Consider the following 20515-nt stretch of genomic DNA (forward strand, 5'->3'; position numbering starts at 1 on the left):
AGGGCTGGATGCACACGGGGAGCACACGGGGTGCACACAGGGTGCCTGCTGCAGGAGCGAAGCACTTGCATCTGCAGCAGGTGCCTGTGGTCCACAGGCGGGGACTTTGAGGCTGCTGAGCAGGCGGAAATAAACAACATGAGAAATCTGTTCCACGGCTGTTATCAAACACACTGCATCTTCCTACAAAAATCCCTGGCTCAGTTATGCAAAGAGATCTGCTCTCTGCGGGATGCTGGAGCCCAGTTTGGCTCTGAAATGGGATTTGAGTTTAAGGGAACCACTAGAACAGATGGTGACCCTGAAGTCATTATTTTGAAACAGGCTGACTCTTGTTTAATACAGATGAAAGTACAGCTTGTCAGTTTCCAAATCATGTGCTGGAGGAAGAGTCTGAGGTCTCCAGAATAATGTGAGAGAATTGGACTTTCCAAAGTGAGAATCCAGGAGATACTTCCTTATAGGACAATAGAAACTGGGAGGGAGTGACCTTGGAGGGATCTGAGGGGGACTGACCTTGCCCAGCCTGGTGTTGGCAAAAGGACACAGAATTGGGCACCAACAAGACCTGCAAACAGGTCCCTGCTGGAACCCTTACTAGGCAGGTGACCTTGGGCACATTCTGTAACTTCTCTGAGCTTAGGTTTCCTCATCAGAACATAGATATGACAGTAACCAGTTCTCAGGGTTGTGGTGCAAGATGAACGTCAAGTTCTGAGCACATCCTGCTCCTTCATTCGTTCATTCATTCACAAATGATGATCAAGCACCAAATGATTACATGCGCCTGGTGCCATGACTGCTGGAGACTTGGGGTGAACGGATGTGACCCTGCTTCTACAGTGTGGATCATCTAGTACTGAGCTCTGCATCTCTGGCTGCACAGGAGAACCAGCTGGAGGCTTAGAACACTGGGGTCTGGCCCCACCCCCATCGGAATCCCTGGGGATGTATATTTTAAAACTCTCCAGGGCTGGGGTTGTAGCTTAGTGGTAAGAGCTCTTGCCTAGCATGTGTGAGGCCCAGGGTTCAATTTTCAGCACCACATATAAATCAAAAAATTAAAAAAAAAAAAAAAAGATCCATCGACAACTAAAAGAAATTAAAAACAAAAACAAAAACAAAAAAAACCTCTTCAGTAATGCAGCAGGCTGAGGTCCAGCCTCAGGACAGCTCACATGACTCAACACTTGCTGCCCTCAGGCTCCATCCAGAGCACTCCTCCCAATTCCCTGCTGAGCATCTCACATGGTCCAGGGAGGCAGGACTTCTACCACCCTTCTGACCAGATGGGGACACCAATGTTCTTTTTGAGCATGTGCCCAGGTCACGTAGCTGTGAGTGGGATTTGAAGTCCTTCTGATGATTCCAAAGTTCAATCAACTCTAGCCATTACGCTGTCCATCCGATCCTTGAGGCGGGCAGAGCTGACAGCACAGCTATGGTCAAGGGCACTTGGGAATTTCAAAGTGGTGTGACGCGCTGGGCATCCGCAAGGTCCTAGACCCAGGTCTAAAATCACACACCTCAACAAGCTCCCGTTCCCTCTGCACGTCCAGTTTCCCATCTGTTATCTGGAACAGCTGGAACAGATACTCTCCAAAGTCCAGCATTTTCTGTCCTCAAGTTACCAGTGGGTTCTGATGGAAGCAGGGTGCTGGGCACTTGCAGGCCCGTGAGAAGTGAGGCCCTGGGGCCCAGCTGTGCAAGGTGCATTGTTGGTGAACTCTGCCTTCACCCACAGGAGCCACTATGCAGCACGGACCACACTGGGTGGGAGGCTGCCTTCAAAGGGCGATTCTTAGAAATCCTGAACTTCAGCAAGACTACCCAGTCTCCCTCATGCATATGCATGAGCAGCATTTTTAACATTCCACCCAAGTTTCCCATCCAGAGCAGCCCCACGCACTTATTCCTGGAAAGGTAAACACAGATGGAGAAAGGCAAGCTTCTTGTAGCTATCAACACACACAATGCTATCCACACAGTAAGCATTTATTGAGCACCTGCTGGATGACAGGCACTGTCCTAGGTCCTGGGGATTCAGCACGGACAGAGAAAGGTAAGTCCCCTCCCTCCTGCAGTTGACACCCTCCCGACTAAAGCATCCATCATCAGAGGGGGTCTCCACCTGTGGGCCTGAGTCCAGTCAAAGAGACCCACAGAAACCTTGAAATGGAATTGAAGTGCCTGGAAGTACTTCCCTTTCCACTCCATAATGTACTTGCATGTGTTTCTTTTAATAAGGTAAAAATGTTCTAAACTGTTTCCAGTCGTTACTGATCTCCTCACCCCAACTTACCAACCGCTGAGTGAAATAGACGCTCCAGGAAATAAACAATGTGGCTCTTTGCAGGCTGCTGTCACACAGCCAAGAACTGCAAGCAGGGCCCAGTTTGAGAAGCAGGTCTTGAAAGGAGCAGCTTAGGCAGGAGGAGGGTCATGCACCACTTGGATCCCACTTGTGCAACCATCTCTAAAGGAATTGCTCCCCAAGGACAAACATCTAAAGCCTTCCCACCAGACACCATCCTCCCAAACCCTCATTCCTGTTCCTTGGCAAGAGCATTCAGCATTGTTTATGGATATACATGCTCAATACAGAGATCCAGAGAGAGTCAAAGAATAAAGAGAGACCGTCAGCACTGGTCCAACCCTATCAAGGCACCCAAAGGCAGTTCTGCAAAGCCTGGACTGACTAAGCCTCACTGCAGAGGGCGGTTCTTGAAAACTCTTTCTCATAGCCATTCGCTGCCTCTTGACAAGCAGCTGGGTTGGCCTATGAGGTTCTGGGTAGGTCGGAAGCTCCTGGTGCTGGCTTTGGCTCTCACTTGGGCCCCGCTTCCTTAACTTTTGCTGAGCCTCTAGAGTTCCCTTCTCTTCAGTCATACAGAGGTGGAGCCCCTTGGTCCTCACCTGGAAGCAATTCACTCTGGTAAGCAGAAGAACAGGGCAGGTAATAGAACCCAGAGTCCTCTCTATCTTGTCATTCATTTGGAATTCTCAGCTGGTGCACCCCTGGGCTGTGAATACCACATGGGATCCAAGCTACCGAGGCACCCAGGGCCAGATGAGGGACAGCAGCTATTGGATGCAGTGTCTGTTTGCGTCCCAATGATTCCCACCTCTGGCCATTCTCGAGCTGCTTCCTCAACCCTCTCCCCTTCTACTCCGGATCTGAAACGCTCCACTCCTCCGCCAAACCACCAGCCCCACCCCTTTCCTGGCTAAATGGATGCACCCTCCAATCTCATTTTCAGTGTCACTCCCTGGGGAGACTTTCCTGACACCTGGTACAGCCTAGTGTGCCCCTGCCTTCCTGGATCCTGTACTTCTCCACAACACCATTGGCCACTTATAAATACTGAGGGTTTTTTGTACAGACCTTCATTTAGTGTGGCCACCCCCCTTAGACGGCAGAAACCAAGCTGGTCTCGGTCACCATTTTATGCCCAGCACATCACATCTTGCCTTGTGGCCAGGAGGCAGTCAAGACATGTTTAAGTAAAAGTGAGTAAACAAATGAACAAATGAAAAGTTGACCTGGCTGTAACAGGCAAAGTGGTCATTTCTACTACAGCCAGAAACTGGAATTTTCTATTAATTCTATCCCACCCACCCACCTGGCAAAGTTCTTATTTAGCTATGTGTCACCCTTCCCACATCAGATTAGGGTTGTTTATCTCCCTGCACTGGAGGGTCCCTGATTCCAACCTCCTGGTCCTTGGACAGACCCCTGATGGAAAGATCTAGATAGAAGCAACACTGAGAAAGCCTCCGGAGGACCTAGGGATGGCATGGGTAACACTGACATTGAACCTGGTGACTGTGGCCAGATGAAGAAAGGGAGGCTTCAAGGGGATTAGTAAATCACCCAAGGTGGCCAGTCAGTATGTGCAGAGCCTAGATCCCAACCAGCTCTGCCCAGGTCCCCACCCCCATGCCACAGAGCACTGCAGCTCACCTAGGAGGTCACTTCCATCACTGAGAAGTGGCTAAGTCCATATTCTGGGCTGCAGGCCTGGGGAAGGACAGGGGACCCTCCGTTTCTAACAAGTGGGTGCTCCCGGTTCAGGAGCCAATTTGCGGAGCAAGTCTATAAAGGGGAAGGTGGGTGCGGATTCGACGGGAACACGCGATGGTCAATCCGGAGACAGCAAGCAGTTCAGCGTGGCTGGAGCCAGGGCACGGGAGGGATGTGAGAGCAGAAGAGACCTTGGCACCAGCCAAGAGTGGGGAACTTTCTGTGCTGTAATGGAAAGCTCGGAAGGGTTTGAGGAGGGCACAGGGCAGGAGACCTGTGTTTTAGATGAGCCACTCTGACTGCAATGAGAAGTTGTGCCAGAGGTCAGAGAGAGAAGAGGTCGCCTAGCAGAGGAAATGCGCCCACAACTGAGAACAGAGACCCAGCAGGGTTGAACCTGGGGGTGGGGGGAGGGGGGGTGGCAAGGGGACGGAAGGGTCAGTAACATTGCATGTGACAGACACCACGGGAGCAGAATTCCTGTCTTTAAATCAAAGCTACAGTACTCTTTACAGGTGCTAAAAATGTCTCACCCATTCCATGCACCAGAGCAACATGCACAGACTGACTGCAAAAGCTGCAGGCAGAGATGAACTCAGCTGCACACCATCCCAATATGCTCTCAAAATGGCCCAGCAACCACTTCTTCCAATGCAGCCGCACCGTCCTTGTGGCCAGCCAGCTTCCTCCTCCCTTTGCAGATTAAGTGTCTGCATCCAGAGGGTGGAAGTGCCTTGGCCAAGGTCCCTGGCCAGGCCTAAAACCAAGAACTCCTAACCACTAAGCTGTGCATCTTTGAGCAGAGAAAATGAAGACGTACAGGGATAATTTGATAGCTGCCCACACTTGCATGTATTCAACAAAACAGAAAGATTCTCAAACTGGAAGCTCATGTCCCACAAGGGGGCGGGGGAGACCCTGAAAGGGTGCCATCTACTGTAGACAGTTTAACCTGAAATAAAATTAGAAAATGTGTCACATGGAAAATCTCTGCAGTGAGAAATGGTTTCTTTTTTTGTCCCCCTTTTTTCTTTCTGTGGGAGAGTGAGTAATTTGGCATTTTAACTAGACAGGGCAGCTGGAGCCTCTGTTTTGTACCAAATATACACAGTTGTTGGGCAGTTTTATGTCCCAAGTCAAGAATGGGCTGCCAGTGAAGGACGTGTTCAGAGCAGGATGACCAGGGCTGAGCAGCACTGAGTTGAATCACTTGGCCATGAATTTCAGCCAAATGGAACTCAGATGTTCTAGAACGTTCTTGCTAAACAATGATTTTAGGGTTCACCTGGTTTGACCTCTTTGTTTCCCAGATAGGGAAACTGAGGCTAGAGAGTTATAGCAATTTGTCCAAAAAGCAGAAGAAGAGAAAGGAAAATGTCAAAACACAGGCTCTGGATGAGTCTACTCTGCATCCCTCCCTGTGATGGGCAGCAGGCAGGCTCTCCTGGGCTGGGGGTGAACTGAAGGTAGCAGAGTTCCATGGGCTATTCCTTCAGCAAGCCTTGTCTGACAGGTTGGGCACAGTGCTAGATGCTGGGAGTATAGAGACTAGCACTTCTGGATCCCCAGTGAGTCCCTCCCCACCCTCCAGCCACTCCAGAGGCCCTTTTGGTGAGAGATCAGGGTGCAGGGGATACTCTAAGAGAGAAAGCCAGAACGACACTCAGTGGGACTTCTGAGGGCCTCAAATGTTGCCTTGAGAGCTGTCTTCATCTTTGATTGCTGCTAGAGTAAATTACCACAAACTCCGTTGCTCAGATCAACACAGATTTATTGTCTTACACTTTTGGAGGCTGGAAGTCCAACACAGGTCTTACTGGCATAAAAATCAAGATGTCAACAGACTGTGCTTTCTGGAAGCATGAAGGGAAAAATCTGTTCTCTTGCCTTTTCCAGCTTTTAGAGCCTGCCCTCACCCCTGGGCTCCTGGCCCCTTCCGCCAGCTTCAAAGCCAGCTGGTCAAGCCCTTCTCGAGCTGGGCTGCTCCAGCCTCCTTCTCGGCCTCCCTTTTCTACTTGAAGGGCCCTTGAGCTTGCATTGGGCCCAACCGTATAATCCAGGGAACTTCTCCCTTCAGAATTCAGCTGATTGTGAACCTTCAGTTCACCTGTAACCCCACGTCCCCTTTGCCATGTAGCTTGATGTAGTCCCCGGTACTGGGGGTTAGGAGCAGGCAGACACCTTGGAAGGCCATTACTCTGCCTAACACAGGTGGTTGTCCTGGGACGGGTTTCAGGCAGGGGCACCATAACCAGAGCTATTCACACAGCTGCATGCATGGGAATCACCAGGGATCTCCTTCAAGCACAGATTCTGATTTGCTGGGTCTGCGTGGGGGTGGGGTGAGGTCAGAGTGCATTTCTACTCGGTTCCCAGGTGAGGCCGAGGCTGCTGGTCCACGGACCACAGCTGAATGGCAAGACGGCAGAAGATGACTGCGGCTGCGCCTTGGGGCGGGCCGTGCAGTGGGGAGAGCAGAGTCCGTGGTGCTGACCTGCAGGCTGTCATCAAATTGTAACTTCACAGGGCAGTTGTTAGTTAGCTATATCAAACACACGCACAGACATATATATGTACGATTTATATATATATATGAAACGTGAACCTACACAAATATAACTGAAGTGTATGTTTAAAATGTAGAAAGCCCTATATCGTTACTAGCACAAATCATATTTGTGGTATTTTCTTAGTCCATGCGAAGCCCCCTGGGCACCACAGCAGAGGCCTGGGTGTCAGGACACCTGGCTCTAGGTCTGGCTCTGCTGCCAACTTGCACCATGACCTTGAGCTAGTCACTTTCCCTCTCAGGACAATAAAGACAGGAGCAGCCAGCACTGCTGCGGTGGCCAGAAGTGGAGAAGCAGCTGGCTGAGCCAATTTTAAGAGTTCCGTGTGTGATGTTGTCAAAACTGCATGAATTTAGGTTCGGTCGGCCATCAGCTGGGATCTCTGCCCCTCTGCTCCACGGGATGCAAAGGTCTAACTTCCCCACATGGGAAAAACTTACCTAATTTTTTTTTCATGAAACATACTCGAATTCCAAATGTATCTGTTCCACGAGCCCCTGCTCCCACCCGCTCTGTGCCCACCATCAGCCCCCATGGTGGGCGGCTGCAGGGTGGTCTTCCAGTGGGGCCGGAGGCACACATGGACTTCGCCTCGACCAAAGGTTCATAATGCTGGGTTTTCACTAAGATCTCCACAGTCCTCAGCTTTGAATGAGTCATTCATGGACGTATTCAAATGCTCATTGTGTCCATTCGGTGCCTTGTCAGACACTGGGGAAACATGGGTAAATAAAACAGGGCTCCTGCCCTCAAGGAACCCACAATGATGTGGGCTCGGGAAGTAATGAAGCATTCAACTGGTCACTAACTTTCCATCCTGTTGGCTCCGGAACCGACTTCCTCAACAAAACTCCTAAAGCGCAACAAGTAAAATCAAGAATCAATAAATGGGATGGAACCAAACTAAAAAGTTTCTTCACAGCAAAGGAAACAATCAAAAACGTGAAGAGAGAGCCTACTGAATGGGAGAAAAGCTTTGCCACCTGCACCTCAGATAGAGCACTAATCTCCAGGATATATAAAGAACTCAAAAAACTTAATAAAAACACAAATAACCCAATCAATAAATGGACAAAGGAACTGAACAGACTCTTCACAGAAAAAATACAATCGATCAATAAACATACGAAAAAATGTTCATCACCTCTTGGGATTAGAGAAATGCAAATCAAAACTACTCTAAGATTTCATCTCACTTCAGTCAGAATGGCAATTATCAAGGAATACAAGTAACAATAATGTTGGTGAGGATGTGGGGAAAAGGGACACTCATATATTACTTGTGGGACTGCAAATTGGTGCAACCACTCTGGAAAGAAGTATGGAGATTCCTCAGAAAACTTAGAATGGAACCACCCAGTTATCCCACTCTTCAGTATACACCCAAAGGACTTAACATCAGCATGCTACAGTGATGCAGCCACATCAATGTTTATAGCAGCTTGATTCATACTAGCCAAGCGATGGTAATCTAGGTGCCCTTCAACAGATGAATGGATAAAGAAACTGTGGTACAATATTTCATAAAGAAACAATGAAATATTACTCAGTCATAAAGAAGAATGAAATTATGGCATTTGTTGGCAAATGGATGGAACTGGAGAATATCATGCTAAGTGGAATAAAGCAAGTCCAAAATACCAAAGGCCAAATATTCTCTCTGATATTTGGAGGCTAACACACAATAAGGGGGAGGGAGGGAAGAATAGGAGTTTATTCAATTAGACAAAGAGGAATGAAGGGAAAGGACAGGGGATGTGAATAGGAAAGACAGTAGAATGAATCAGACACAACTTGTATGAATCCACAACCAGTGAAACTCCACATCATCTACAATCGAGAGAATGGAAAATTATGCTACATGTACGTATAATATGTCAAAATACACTCTACCCCCATGTATATCTAAAAGGAACAAATAAAAATTTTTTTAAAAAAAATGGTCACCAATGGCAAGCCTGATGCTCATCTCATCAGTCTTCGCAAATAGGAAATACTGACCTGATTTACAACTAAGAAGAAAAGGATAAGAGAGGTAACTGGTCCCGGATCACCAAGGGAAGCAGCAGAGCAGAGACTTGAACCCAGGACCTTGAATCCCAGAGCTCGTGGGCATGGGCTACATTCCTGAAACCTCTCCCTGGGGGCCAGCTCTTCCAACTGTGTTGGGACGTGGATGGGCATGTTCCACCTCTGGGACTCAGGACCACCACCTTTAAAAGGAAGCCTTTGAACTGAACTGGGTTGCTCTCAACCCTGCTGCATCTTAGAAAGGAGCTTTTAAAACCCACGGGTGCGGAACCTCACCTTGGGTGAGTGAAGACTCCTGAAGAGGAGAGTAGAGGCGTTGGCTCCCTCAGAATCCCCAGGGTGTTTCCAGGACAACCACCAAGGTCCCTGGGTGACTGAGCTCTCACGTTCTAATTTCCTGGAATAAAACCTCATTCCTCCACCCTCACCTCAAGGCGCATGCAAACTCATTGGAGGGAGAGTCCGCAGACCCGCTCCCCAAGGCCACAGTGGAGCAGCCACGCGGGCAGGTGCCTCTCACTGTTGTCGTTTGCCCCTTCTGAGTTAGAGAAGTAGCAGCCATGAACAAGACACTCGGAGGCGAAGGAGGCATTCTCCGAGACCGTGGCTTTTGTCAAGATCACAACGAAGCCTTGAAGATGACATGCTCTAGACCCATTGCATCTTTAACACATATGCACTAGGAAATAATCACAGTCACAGTCAAATACGGAGCCATGAGAATATGGTCATCATAGCAGGGTTTACCACGGTGAACGAGGAGAAACGGCCAACGGGGCTCAGAGAGGGCTCGGTTAGTCATGGGATAAGCATACACCGCAGTGCTATTTCAATTTCAAAGACTATCAGAGGGGGTCATTTAATGTTCCAGAGGAAGTGTCCAGGTGATTGATAAGGGGAAAAATCAATCAGAATATAATGTACAGGGCTGGGGTTATGGCTTGGTGGTGGAACGCTTGCCTAGCACATGTGAGACACTTCTTCAGCACCACATAAAAATAAGTAAAATAAAGGTATTGTGTCCATCTACAACTAAAAAAATCATAGAAAATATATAATGTACAGAATGACCTATTCATCTTCTAATATACATGCATATTTAGACCTGGAAGATAAATTTGGAAGACATTTCACCAAATGTTAGCAGGGTTTATCACTGAGTTATAGGATAAAATGTAATCTTTCCAAATTATTTTTTGCCCTAATTTTTATAGTGACTGTGCATTAGTTTTACTATAAAATGTTTAATGTTATTAAAAAATAAATCTCTTCCTTCCACCCCCATTTGGGGTGGAAATGTATGTCCCTACCCAAGCAGCACCCGGGCTGGCATGCACACTCAGGACAAGCTCCTGGCACGTAAGCCAGCTGCTGCACCCACCTCCACTGCTGGGTTGTGAGTCCCTCCAGGTGGGCACTGGGTCCAGAGCAGCTCGTAAGCCACCCAGGGAGCCCCAGAGAGAGTAGGCAGTCAGGAAATATAGAAGGAAGACAGACATCTGTAAAAGCAGCCACACCACCAGAGGACAAAGTTTTTAAAGAAGCTCTCTTCAGGAGGAGGCTAGTTGCAGAAGACCTTCTAGTTGGTGTGGGATGGGACTTTTAAGCTCAGCCACATTTGAATCCCTCAGCAATGAAAGAAATGACTCCTACAGAGGCCTAAGGCCAAGCTGCTGGCTGCGAGTCAAACTCTGGCCACATTCTCCAGATCCAGGAAGGGGTTCTAGAACTCTTGAAGTCAGAGGGTTCTGGTCATTTGAGAGAGATACCAGGGCCCTCAGTACAGTCTTCCTGACAGCCCTGTCCAATCCATTAAATCACCCATGGCATGCAAAGCATGTGAACAGGACTGAACTGGATTAGTTTGGGTTGGGTTGAGTTGGGTTGGGTTAAGTTGAGTTGGACTGAGTTGGGTTGGGCTTGAGTTGGTTAGGGTTGAGTTGAGTTAAGTTAAACAGGTTGAGTGGAGTTGGATTGGGTTAAGTTGAGCTGGGTTGAGTTGAGTTGGGTTGGGCTGACTTGTTTAGGGCTGGACTGAACTGGGTTGAGTTGAGTTCTCATGAGAATGAGGAGAGATGCACTGTGTCTCCCTCCTTAGTTTCCCAGGAAGAAGTCTGAACTTTCTCCCAGATTTTGTCCTCACTCTAGACTATTTCTCTCTCTAGTTGGGATGGAGCAGAGGAAGGCGATCAGTTGGCAAATGTGGTTCCTCCAAAACCTCTTATATCATCTCAGCTCCCCTGGGTCCTGTAGGGCCTGTGCTCTGATTTGAAGGCTTATTTCCTTATCCATTTTTCTCAGTGGACATTAATGCCTCACACTGAGTCTTACGTAAGATTGCCTCCCTCTTTCCAACACTCACCTGCCCACCTCCATTAGCATACTCTTAGTATCCAATCACATCATGATAAATCAATATTCTATAGAAGGAAGAAGGGCTGACCTCTTTCTAGGTTTTAAAACACAATACAAAACAATAATCATCAAAACTATGTGGATTTAAACACACAATGAACAAGCACAAGAAAGTGACTTGTGGTATAAGGAAGGATTACAGAATTAAGTTTACATCGTTAAATTAAAATTGATATAATTGATCAATGGTTCACATGTACTTGGTATTTTTGAGACTACTAGGGACTACTTTGAAGAAGAACTGACTTCAGGTTATATCTTAATCTATGACCCATTTGAATGGATCAAGTCATAGGCATTAAGAGAAAACTGGAAAACAAGCTTACATATTTAGCTAGAAAAGATAACTGTGCAACCTTTGACAAAGTGTAAGCTATTAGGTATAAGATGAGTACACTCCAGAAAATAAATTGTTTATACAATTAATATAATAAGGAGCAAAGTAACATTAGTGTAAATTCCAGCCTACCTAGTTACTAAGTTATTAAAGAAAACTAAACGCCCATCATGTTCTGTAATTACTCAGCCATGGTCACTCCACAGTCGCAGAGCCGCTGAAGAGTTGGGAAGACTTACACACCGTGGAGGACGGAGGAAGTGGGCACATTAAACCACAGGCGAGACAAACCTGTCCATCCCTTCTTTGAAAAAGTGTACTGAGTGTTCACTTTGTGCCAGGCCCTGTGCTAGCTTCTGGGCTTCAGAGCTGGACAAAGCCCATCCCTGCCTCATGGAACTTCCCGTGCGTTGGAGACACAGGAGTCATCAACCACCAACACATAGTCTGAGTAACCCTATGACTGGGAGACACCAATTAACCTGGCAGGGGAGGAGTGGCTTTCTAGGACACAATTCCAAAGGATGAATGGGGCTAGCCAGGTACATGAGGGGAGGGGCATAGTCTAAAAGGAATTGGCCCCTCCAGATGTAGGTGTTGGACGTCACACATCTCCTTCAGAAAACCTCCAGTGGCTTGGTGTGAGCTCAGCGTTAGTGGGGGAGGGACAGGGCCCTTTGCAGCAAGGAGCAGGACTCCATCCTAGGAATCATGATAGCCCAGAAGGGGCAATTAAACTAGGAAGTGGCACAATTAAATCTGTATCTCACAAGGATCCACCTAAATATAAAATAAGAACTGTCCTGTTGTTTGGTGTGTGAGTCCATTTGAGGAAGTATAGCCAAAGGAAATAAAAAAGAAAACAAAGGTCATTTGTCTGAAGAGGCTCCCAGCAGCACTGTTTATAATAATGACAACATGGCCAAAGTTCAAGTGCTCAATGCTGGACAATTGTCCATTGGGTGATGGAGAATGAATATCAATGATGTGAACTCTCAGGTGTCATTGCTCTCTCTCACTCAGGAAAGCACATTAGACTGCCAAGGACCAAAAGAGACATTATTACAGGAAAATCCTGAACTGCTCTGATTTATATGCTTAAGTTTAAATCAGAATTTCTACAAAGAAGATTTACAGATGGCCAGCAATCTCTTGAAAAGGTGATTGGAGTCATTAGTTACGAGAAGATGCAAAACAAAACTTTGATCAAAAATCAGGCTTTCCTCCATCACACCCTTCTGCCATGATGTTCTGTCCCACCTCAGGCCCAGAGTCATGGACCTGGCCAACCATGAAATGAACCCCTGAAACCATGAGCCAAAATAAACTTTTCCTCATCTAAGTTGTTCTTGTCAAATATTTTGGTCACAGCAATAAAAACCTAATGCAGAAACTGGTACAGAGAGGTAGGATTGTTGCTGGGACTAGGGATCATGTAGATTAGAAACCTTTGGAACTGGTCTGTGGGAGGAGTTTGGAAAAGTTTAGAGACACAGACTGGCAAGTCTTGGAATGTTGTTAGAAGCTTAGTAGGCGTTTCTGGTGGGAGCTCAGAAGACCAGAAGGCCCACAGGAATGTGGACAGTAAAGACAGCTCATGAACTTTCTGCAGGGAATGAGGACTCTATTGGGAATTCTGCAAAGAATTGTACATTGTCCTACATTTTTGGCCATGCTCTAAGACTCTGTATGAGGCCAGATTTAAAGATTATGGACTAATTAATCTAGCAGAGGAAGTTTCAAGGCAGCACAGTATTCAGGTAGTGGTATAGATGTTGCTATCAGCTTTAGGTCAGGTTCACTGTGAAAACCAGGGCAGAAAGATTTTTAAAACTTGCAGTTTGGCCAGAAAAATGCAATAAAATTTGGGCCAAGGAAGATGTGGTTATTGAAGAGATTACAGGTACTACAGAGATGCTAAATACTTTGCACAGAGACAAACAGAAAGATGCTTTGAAAGCATCTCAGGAATTGGCAAGACCACAGCCATCGCAGACTCAAGGGTGTAAAAGCAAAAATTCCTTTGAGAAGAGACCATGGGGCATTCTGCTCACATGGCAGGGGGGCTACGAATTTGTTTTCCCAGGATTTGTTTCACTCTGCTCAGCTGCCCAGGCACTGAGCAGCCATAGCAGCCATACTCCAAGGGGGCCCAGCTACTACTCAGATTGGTGGCAGACCTCAGCATCATCCACACGAAGCTAGTTTTGCAAGAATGCAAAATGCTGGAATTAAAGAGTCATGGAGGCTTCCACCTAGATTTCGAAAGAAAGCCTGGGAGGCCAGGCACAGAGTCGTGGGGTTGGAATCCCTGCAGGAAGCCCCAGAGGAGGCAAGTGTGAAGCTATGAGAAGGAAGCCAAAGCTGCAGTGAAGACCCCTGGGATTAAGAAATGCCAGCAACATCGACTGTCTGCCAAGGAAAACAGCTGGTTGTGGGAAAAGTCAGCCTAGGAAATAGGCCATGTGGGCTGCAACTGGCAAGGTCGTAGGGGCAGGGCTGCCCAAGCCCTGAGGAGCTCACATCACGATGCCATTGCCCCAGATCCTGGTGTGGAACTCCAGGACGTGTTTGCACAGCTGGATTTAGGTCTTGCCCTGGTGCTGCCCCTTCTGTCTATGTCTGTATCCTCCCTTTTGGAGTGGGAGTGTTTACTCTGCACCACTGCATACTGGATATATGTAACCTGCTTTTGATATTTACGGGGAATTACAATCAAGAATCTTCCTTGAGTCTTAGAGAAGACTTTGGACTTGGACCTTTGGGCAATGCTGGAACTATTAAAATCATGGGGACTTTTGGAGATGGACCAAATGCACTTTGCATTGTGAAATGGAGTTTTGGGGGGCCAGGGGCAGAATGTTATGGTTTGGATATGAGAAGTCCCCCAAAGCTCCTGTGTTAATGCAGGAGGATTCAGAGGTGAAATGATTAGATTATGAGAGTTGTAACCTAATTAGTCCACTTTGGTTTGAATGGACTAACTAGGTGGTGACTTCAGGCAGGTGGGCGTGGTTGGGGAAGGTGGGTCACTGGCAGCATGGACTGAAAGGTTCATCTTCTCTGTACCCTCTTCCCTCTCTCTCTCTGCTTCCTGGCTGCCAGGAAGTGAGCAGCATTCCTTTACCTCGTTATTCTGCCATGATGTTTTGCTTTACCTCAGGCCCAGAGCAATATAACTGGCCAACCATGAACTGATCCTCTGAAATTGCGAGCCAAAATAAACCTTTCCTCTTCTAAGTCGTTCTTGTCAGATATCTTGGTCACAGCAATGAAAACCTAACTAACATAATGGATTCACTTTGCAACATTATGCTAAGTGAAGAAGCCAGACATAAGGGTCACATGTTTTATGAATATTCAGAATCAGCAAATCTATGAGGACAGAAAGCAGTTTAGTGATTGCTGGGAGCTAGAAGTAGGGATAAAGGGAGGATGACGAAAATGTTTTGGAAGGTAATAGAAATGGTGATTGCATAAATACACTAAATGCCAATGAACTGTACATTTTAAAATAATCTTATGTCATGAATTTCACCTCAATAAAATAAGTAATATCAAAAAGGTTCATTAACATATGAAAAGGTGATCAACTTAATAATCAGGAACATGTAAATTAAGGCTACAGTAAGATTTTCACATGTACCCATTAGAAATGCTGAAATTAATTTCAGTGCCAAGACTAAGCACTGGTGAGGAGATGAAGAAATGGGGACTCTCATTTCTTGGTGGCCATGTGTGTCCGCACAGCCATAGTGAGAACATGCTGGCACTGCCTCTCATGAGGAAGGTATGCACACCCTATGACCCAGATTCTATTCCTAGGTTTAGACCTGATATAAATTCAGTCACATGTGCACCAAAGATATACACAAGAATGTTCAGAGCCACATTGTCCCATTAGCCAAAAGTGGTAAGAACCCAAATGTTGCTGGAGAAAAATAGATAAAAAATATTTAGTGTATTCACAGAATGGAATATTATACAGCAATGGAAATGAACTAACTGCAGCCATATACAACGACATGAATAAATCTCAAAATCTTAATATTCTGTCAAGGAACCAGATGTCAAAGAATATACTCTGCATGTAAAAAGTTCAACACCAAGTGAAATCAAACTTCAGAATTTAAGGATATGTTCTTAGATAGTAAAGTTATGTATTAAATGCAAGTAAGTGTTGACTACAAAAGTCAAGGTGATAGTTACCTCTGAGAGGAAGGAGGGAAAATCCCAACACAGGGCCTCACCAAGCCTCTGGGGCTAGCCCGCTTCCTGACCGGGGTTTCGGGTTTGTTCTGAGATAATAATAGGGCTGTACTTTCAGTGTGCACTTTTCTCAATGGATGTGATATTTCACAATAAAACAGTTCAAAGAGAAGCAATAACTTACACATACGAGCACCTGTCAGCAGGAACAAATTATTTATAACCGCATCACCCTCCCCCAACGATAGCTCATCTTCCAAAGCAGCAGGTATTCCGATGACACTGTACCTTCACAGGGAAAGGAAGGGCTAATGCTGTCCTGCAGCCCAGTCCTGACCCATTAGGAACACAATGAGTTATGTGGTGACGCCCCACTGAAAGGGTCTCTTTAAACAGGATGACGTAAGAGGACGGATGCTGAGTGAGACGGGTGGGGGGGGGACAGGACTATTGCCTGTCACCCTCTGTTTCTGCCTGTGCATTACAAGCCCCTCAGGGCAGATCTGTGTCCAATTCCTTTTTGTCCCTGGTCTGCATGCAGGTTGGCAAAGTTGGTGCTCAGTGGGTATTTGTTGAACTAAACTGTGTGGAACAAGTTAGCCCTCCAACCAGGTAAAGGTGGTTATTTTCCAGGGTTTAAACTAGAAGGAATACAAACATGAATGAATCTCGCCTCCCCATTGCAGAGACAGGAAAACTGAGACTCAGAAAGGGAAAAGTGACTCAATGAATTCACAGAGGGAGTATGTGATGAAACCCAGATTTCTCAATGCTTGACATTTAGAAGGGGTTGAGGTGCCAAAGGAATAACAAGAAGTTTACAAGGATCCATTTTTTCAACGGATCCATTATCTGCAAAGCACCATGTGACCATGTCCTGCCTCTAACTGGGAGCCTTCCCCTGGGCCCATAAGGACATTCAGGGATGCTGGGGACAGGTGAGCTGGAGACCTGGAGGTGCAGGTGGACCTGACCTTTCCAGCTGGAACTCCTCAGGACCCCTTTTCCCAGTGCACTCTGAGCTGGCAGCTTGCAAGTGGCCAGTTGTGTGTCAGGCAAGCCCTGGGCTGGAGCCCTGACGCCGGGTGCCCTGGGAAAACGCTTGCTTGTGTTTCTATAAATACTTCACTGAGGCACAGTATACTCTCCTCGAAAACCACCCACTTTAGGTGTACAGTTAGGTGAGCTTTAGTAAATGCAGACCATTGTACAACCACCACCCCAGTCCAGTTTCAGAACATTTCCCCAGAAAGTCCCTGGGGCCCACTAGAAGTCCGTCCCTGCTTCTGTCCCTGGCCCAGGCGACCTCTGAGGCTTTCCTTCTCTGCAGTGTTGCCCCTTTAGAAAGGTGGTATGAATGGGCTCCGACAACGCATAGTTAGTGCCTGGCTTCTTTCACTTAGCACAATGCCTTCAAGGTTCACCTGTACTGTTGTAGCAAGGACCTGTGGGTCAGCCCTCCGTCATGCCGAATAGGACTCCCCTGAAAGCATGGACCACATCTTATTTCTCACCTGCGATGAATAACTATTCATCCATTATGGAGAACATGGCTATGAACACACAGGAGTCTGCCGGTGGACATGCGCTCTTCTTTCACTTGAGTAGATATTTAGAAGTGAAATCACAAGGCTGCAGAGTGTTTGTTTACCTTTTTAAGAAACTGCCAAACAATGCAACAAGCTCATAACAACCCACTTACAAACAGGCATCAGAAGCCACCCGGCTGGAGGGGTTAGCTTCGTGGTTAAGAGCACAAATTCGGAGGCCAGACCCTCTGGTTTCAAATTGAATTTCTGCCACTGAAGGTCACACGCCCTTAGACAAATGACTCTGTGCCTCATGTTTTCTCATCTGTGAAAGGGGATGATAAGTGGGGTTGAGAAGATTGAGGGAGTTGATTCACATAAAGCACTTAGAACGCTGCTGCTTCACATTGGTGCTGTAAAGTCTTAGCAGTCTGTTTTTTACAGCCAATTGAGCAGTAGTCCCATGGGAGAAAGTGTCAGTCTTAGAGTTCACAAATGTGTACGGCTACCTTGGATCTACCCAGGAACAACTGTGTGACTTTAGGCAAATCGCACACCCTCTCTGAGCTTCCTCTGTAAGATGGAGCCCAACTTCCCAGCACTACTAGGCGGCAGATGCAGTGACTTGGTGGAAGCTAAGTGCTTGATAGACTGCACAATGCCATGCAGATGCAATGAGCTCATGGTATAATTGGGACATTCTGATTATGGGGTTCATTAGAGAGTAGGGGGCCTCTGAAAGGTCCTTCTGTCTGTGAAGCTGCTCTAACAGGTGACATTCAGCAAGGACACTGGAGTCACACTCTCGCATTCTAATTCTACCCCAGACACCTGGAAGCCTTGTGACCCTGGATCTCAGTGTGTTCATCTGAAGAACAGAAAGCATAAGAGTCCTCAGTCCCACCTCCTGGAGACTGTCAGGAGTGGATGAATGAAACAGTACCATGTTCCCACTCAACCTGAACGTTCAGTGTTTTATAAGCGTTAGCCACAGGAAACGGCGTGCAAACTTTGGAGAGTTCACATTTCCAGGAACTGACTTCAGATTCCGCAAGGGACACTGAACGGCATCAGTTGTAAATGGCCCTCCTGAGGAGTTCCTGGACCGCCCGCTCTACGCTATGGATGGAAACAGGACTTCCTCTGTGTTAGAAACAACAGTCCTGGCCTGGCTTCAGGGCACCAGGCTGCAGACTCAGGAGGAGAAAGAAACATCAGTTCCCTTCCCCAGACCCCTCTTCCTTTGGGGCAGTAGGAGTTACAGCCAAGCTCTCAAAAGACCACAGAATCCAAAAGCTGCCCTCTACCACTGAGTTGGCAGTGCTCTGTAGCACTCGCAAAATTGCAGCGTTCCAACATGGGCCAAAACTATGCTCCAGCTGCCCTTTGATCGGCAAAAGAAAAAGCCAGGCTGGATGCTCTGGCAGGGAAAGCTATCATCGCATTTGGGTCTCACTCCCTAGGAGTCAAGTCTGAGCTGCCCCAGGCTTCAGATACAAAGAGTTAACCAGGGCCACCCACTCCATCCCTGACTTTCATCAGGGGCCGGGGAGTTATTTCACAGTCTTCTCACTCTGTACTCAATCAGGGCTGTATACTAATCCTCTAAATTCAAAAGGGGTCAGAAGTCACTGTTGAGAGCTGGATTCTCCTCAAAATGCCTAGGGAAATGGCTGAGCAGGATCAGGAGTCTGGGGACCTGAACTCAAGTTCTAGCTTTCAGATAATCACTTCTTAAGCCTATTTCAGTGTTGCAAAAATGTCTGCATTGCTTTCCAAACAGTTACTGCAAGGATCAAGCAGTTCTATCACTTATTCTGTGCCTCATAGGTGCCAGGAGCAAGGAAGGCACCTTACATTTAGTTTTCCCTTGAACCCTCACAGCATCCCCAGGAGACCGGATTATGGAACTATTCCTCCGTTTCAGATGAGAAAACTGAGACACAGAGAGGTGAAATTCATCCCCAACATTGCAGGTGAGCCACGATTCACACACAGGCATCTGACCCTAACCCGCTTAACCCGGTTAATCATCTAATCTCAGACTCCACTACTCAGCCAACCACCTCTGAATCCTAGTAGGGAAGCTAAAGCCCAGGGGACAAAAAAGACAAGATTCCCCAGTTCCGACCCACAGCTCTTTCCACCGTCCTTGGTGCCACTGTTCACGATAAATTTGACCTCCTAGGTAACGAAAAGCTAAAGCGTGAGAAGCAATTCAGTTCCGTTATTTCTGGCGCTGCAAAGGCGCCAGGTGTCCCTGTTGGTGCTCATGCTTCCGCACCTGTGTACCAAGAGGGCATCAGACCTGCCTTTCCAAAGAGCCAGCCAGAGCGCACAACCTGGGGCGTGCGCTGGGTGTACTGAAGCCAACTGTTGCCTCTGGCGCTGGCAAAGTGCTTCCGAAGTCCTTCTGTGCCGAAGATTGGAGGGGCCACGCCCAGCTCAGACACCTTGGGCGCCCAGACAGCGCTCTACTGCCCCGGCTGCCCAGGGACCCCATTTGCGACTAGAACCCGCACAGTGCCCTGCGGAAGCTGCGGGGAGGACCGCCAGGGCGCGCGTAGTGGCAAGGACTCCCTTTTATGTCCAGGAATGAGGAGCGCACCGCAGCCGCGCCCGCCGCCCAAACCAACTTCCCCAGGGCGTGGAAGCAGCTAGTGCCATCCTCAGGCTGGGTCGCTTACCTGTCGAGGCTTGTGTCTGGGTGACAGCGGAGAGGAGCGCGGAGATGGAGAGCAGCAACAGCACGCGCCAGCACTGCCCGTTTCTCCCGCAATAAGTGGCCGAGGGAGAGACAGTGAGGCGGCCGGTCTGGTCCAAGGGAGCCGCGGCGCGGGAAAGAAGGTCCCACCTTGGCGCCATCGCGCGTGTCTGCGGAGCCCCAGAGTCGCGAGGCTGGCGGGCAAAGTGGCGGAGCCCGGCGGAGGACGAGAGGCGCTGAGCGCTAGCCGCCGCGCTCGCCCTTCCTGCAGGGAACAAAGGCGGCGCTCGGCGGCGGCGGGCAGGATCCCGGCCCGCGCCCAGAGTCGCCCGCGCCCGGAGTCGCCCGCGCTCTGAAACCCGACTCCGCCGCGCCCTGCGCTCCCCGCGCGCCGCGCCCCACCTCGGGCAGTGGCGGCGCACTCACGCCCCGGGATCCCAGCCGCACCGCTCTCCCCACGCCCCTTTCCCCCCACGGACGCGCGCTCCCCGCCGCCGCCTCCAGCCCAACGGCCTTATGTAACCTGGGAGGACAGCCCCGCGCCCGCCTGCTCCAGGCAAGTGGGACGCGCCGCCCCTCGCCCGCCCTCAAGCCGGTCCCTGTTGGGGCTGCCCACAGATAAAGCTCTTCCTTTCGTCTCAGCAACTCAGAGAAGCCGCAATCACTGTGAGGACCCTACGTGACAGATGAGGAGTC

General features: G+C 48.2%; 1 protein-coding gene across 1 annotated transcript in view; it reads right to left on the reverse strand.

Moving 5' to 3' along the window:
• The window catches only part of Col15a1 (collagen type XV alpha 1 chain), a 108337-nt gene extending 88073 nt beyond the window's left edge, over nucleotides 1–20264 (reverse strand). Inside the window, exon 1 of the mRNA XM_047524937.1 lies at nucleotides 19803–20264. Coding sequence (XP_047380893.1) covers nucleotides 19803–19980 — 178 coding nt within the window. The 5' untranslated portion in view covers nucleotides 19981–20264. The remainder of the gene's footprint in view (nucleotides 1–19802) is intronic.
• Nucleotides 20265–20515: the final 251 nt, after the last annotated feature.

The sequence above is a fragment of the Sciurus carolinensis genome, chromosome 14 (assembly GCF_902686445.1).
Source record: "Sciurus carolinensis chromosome 14, mSciCar1.2, whole genome shotgun sequence".
NCBI lineage: Eukaryota > Metazoa > Chordata > Mammalia > Rodentia > Sciuridae > Sciurus > Sciurus carolinensis.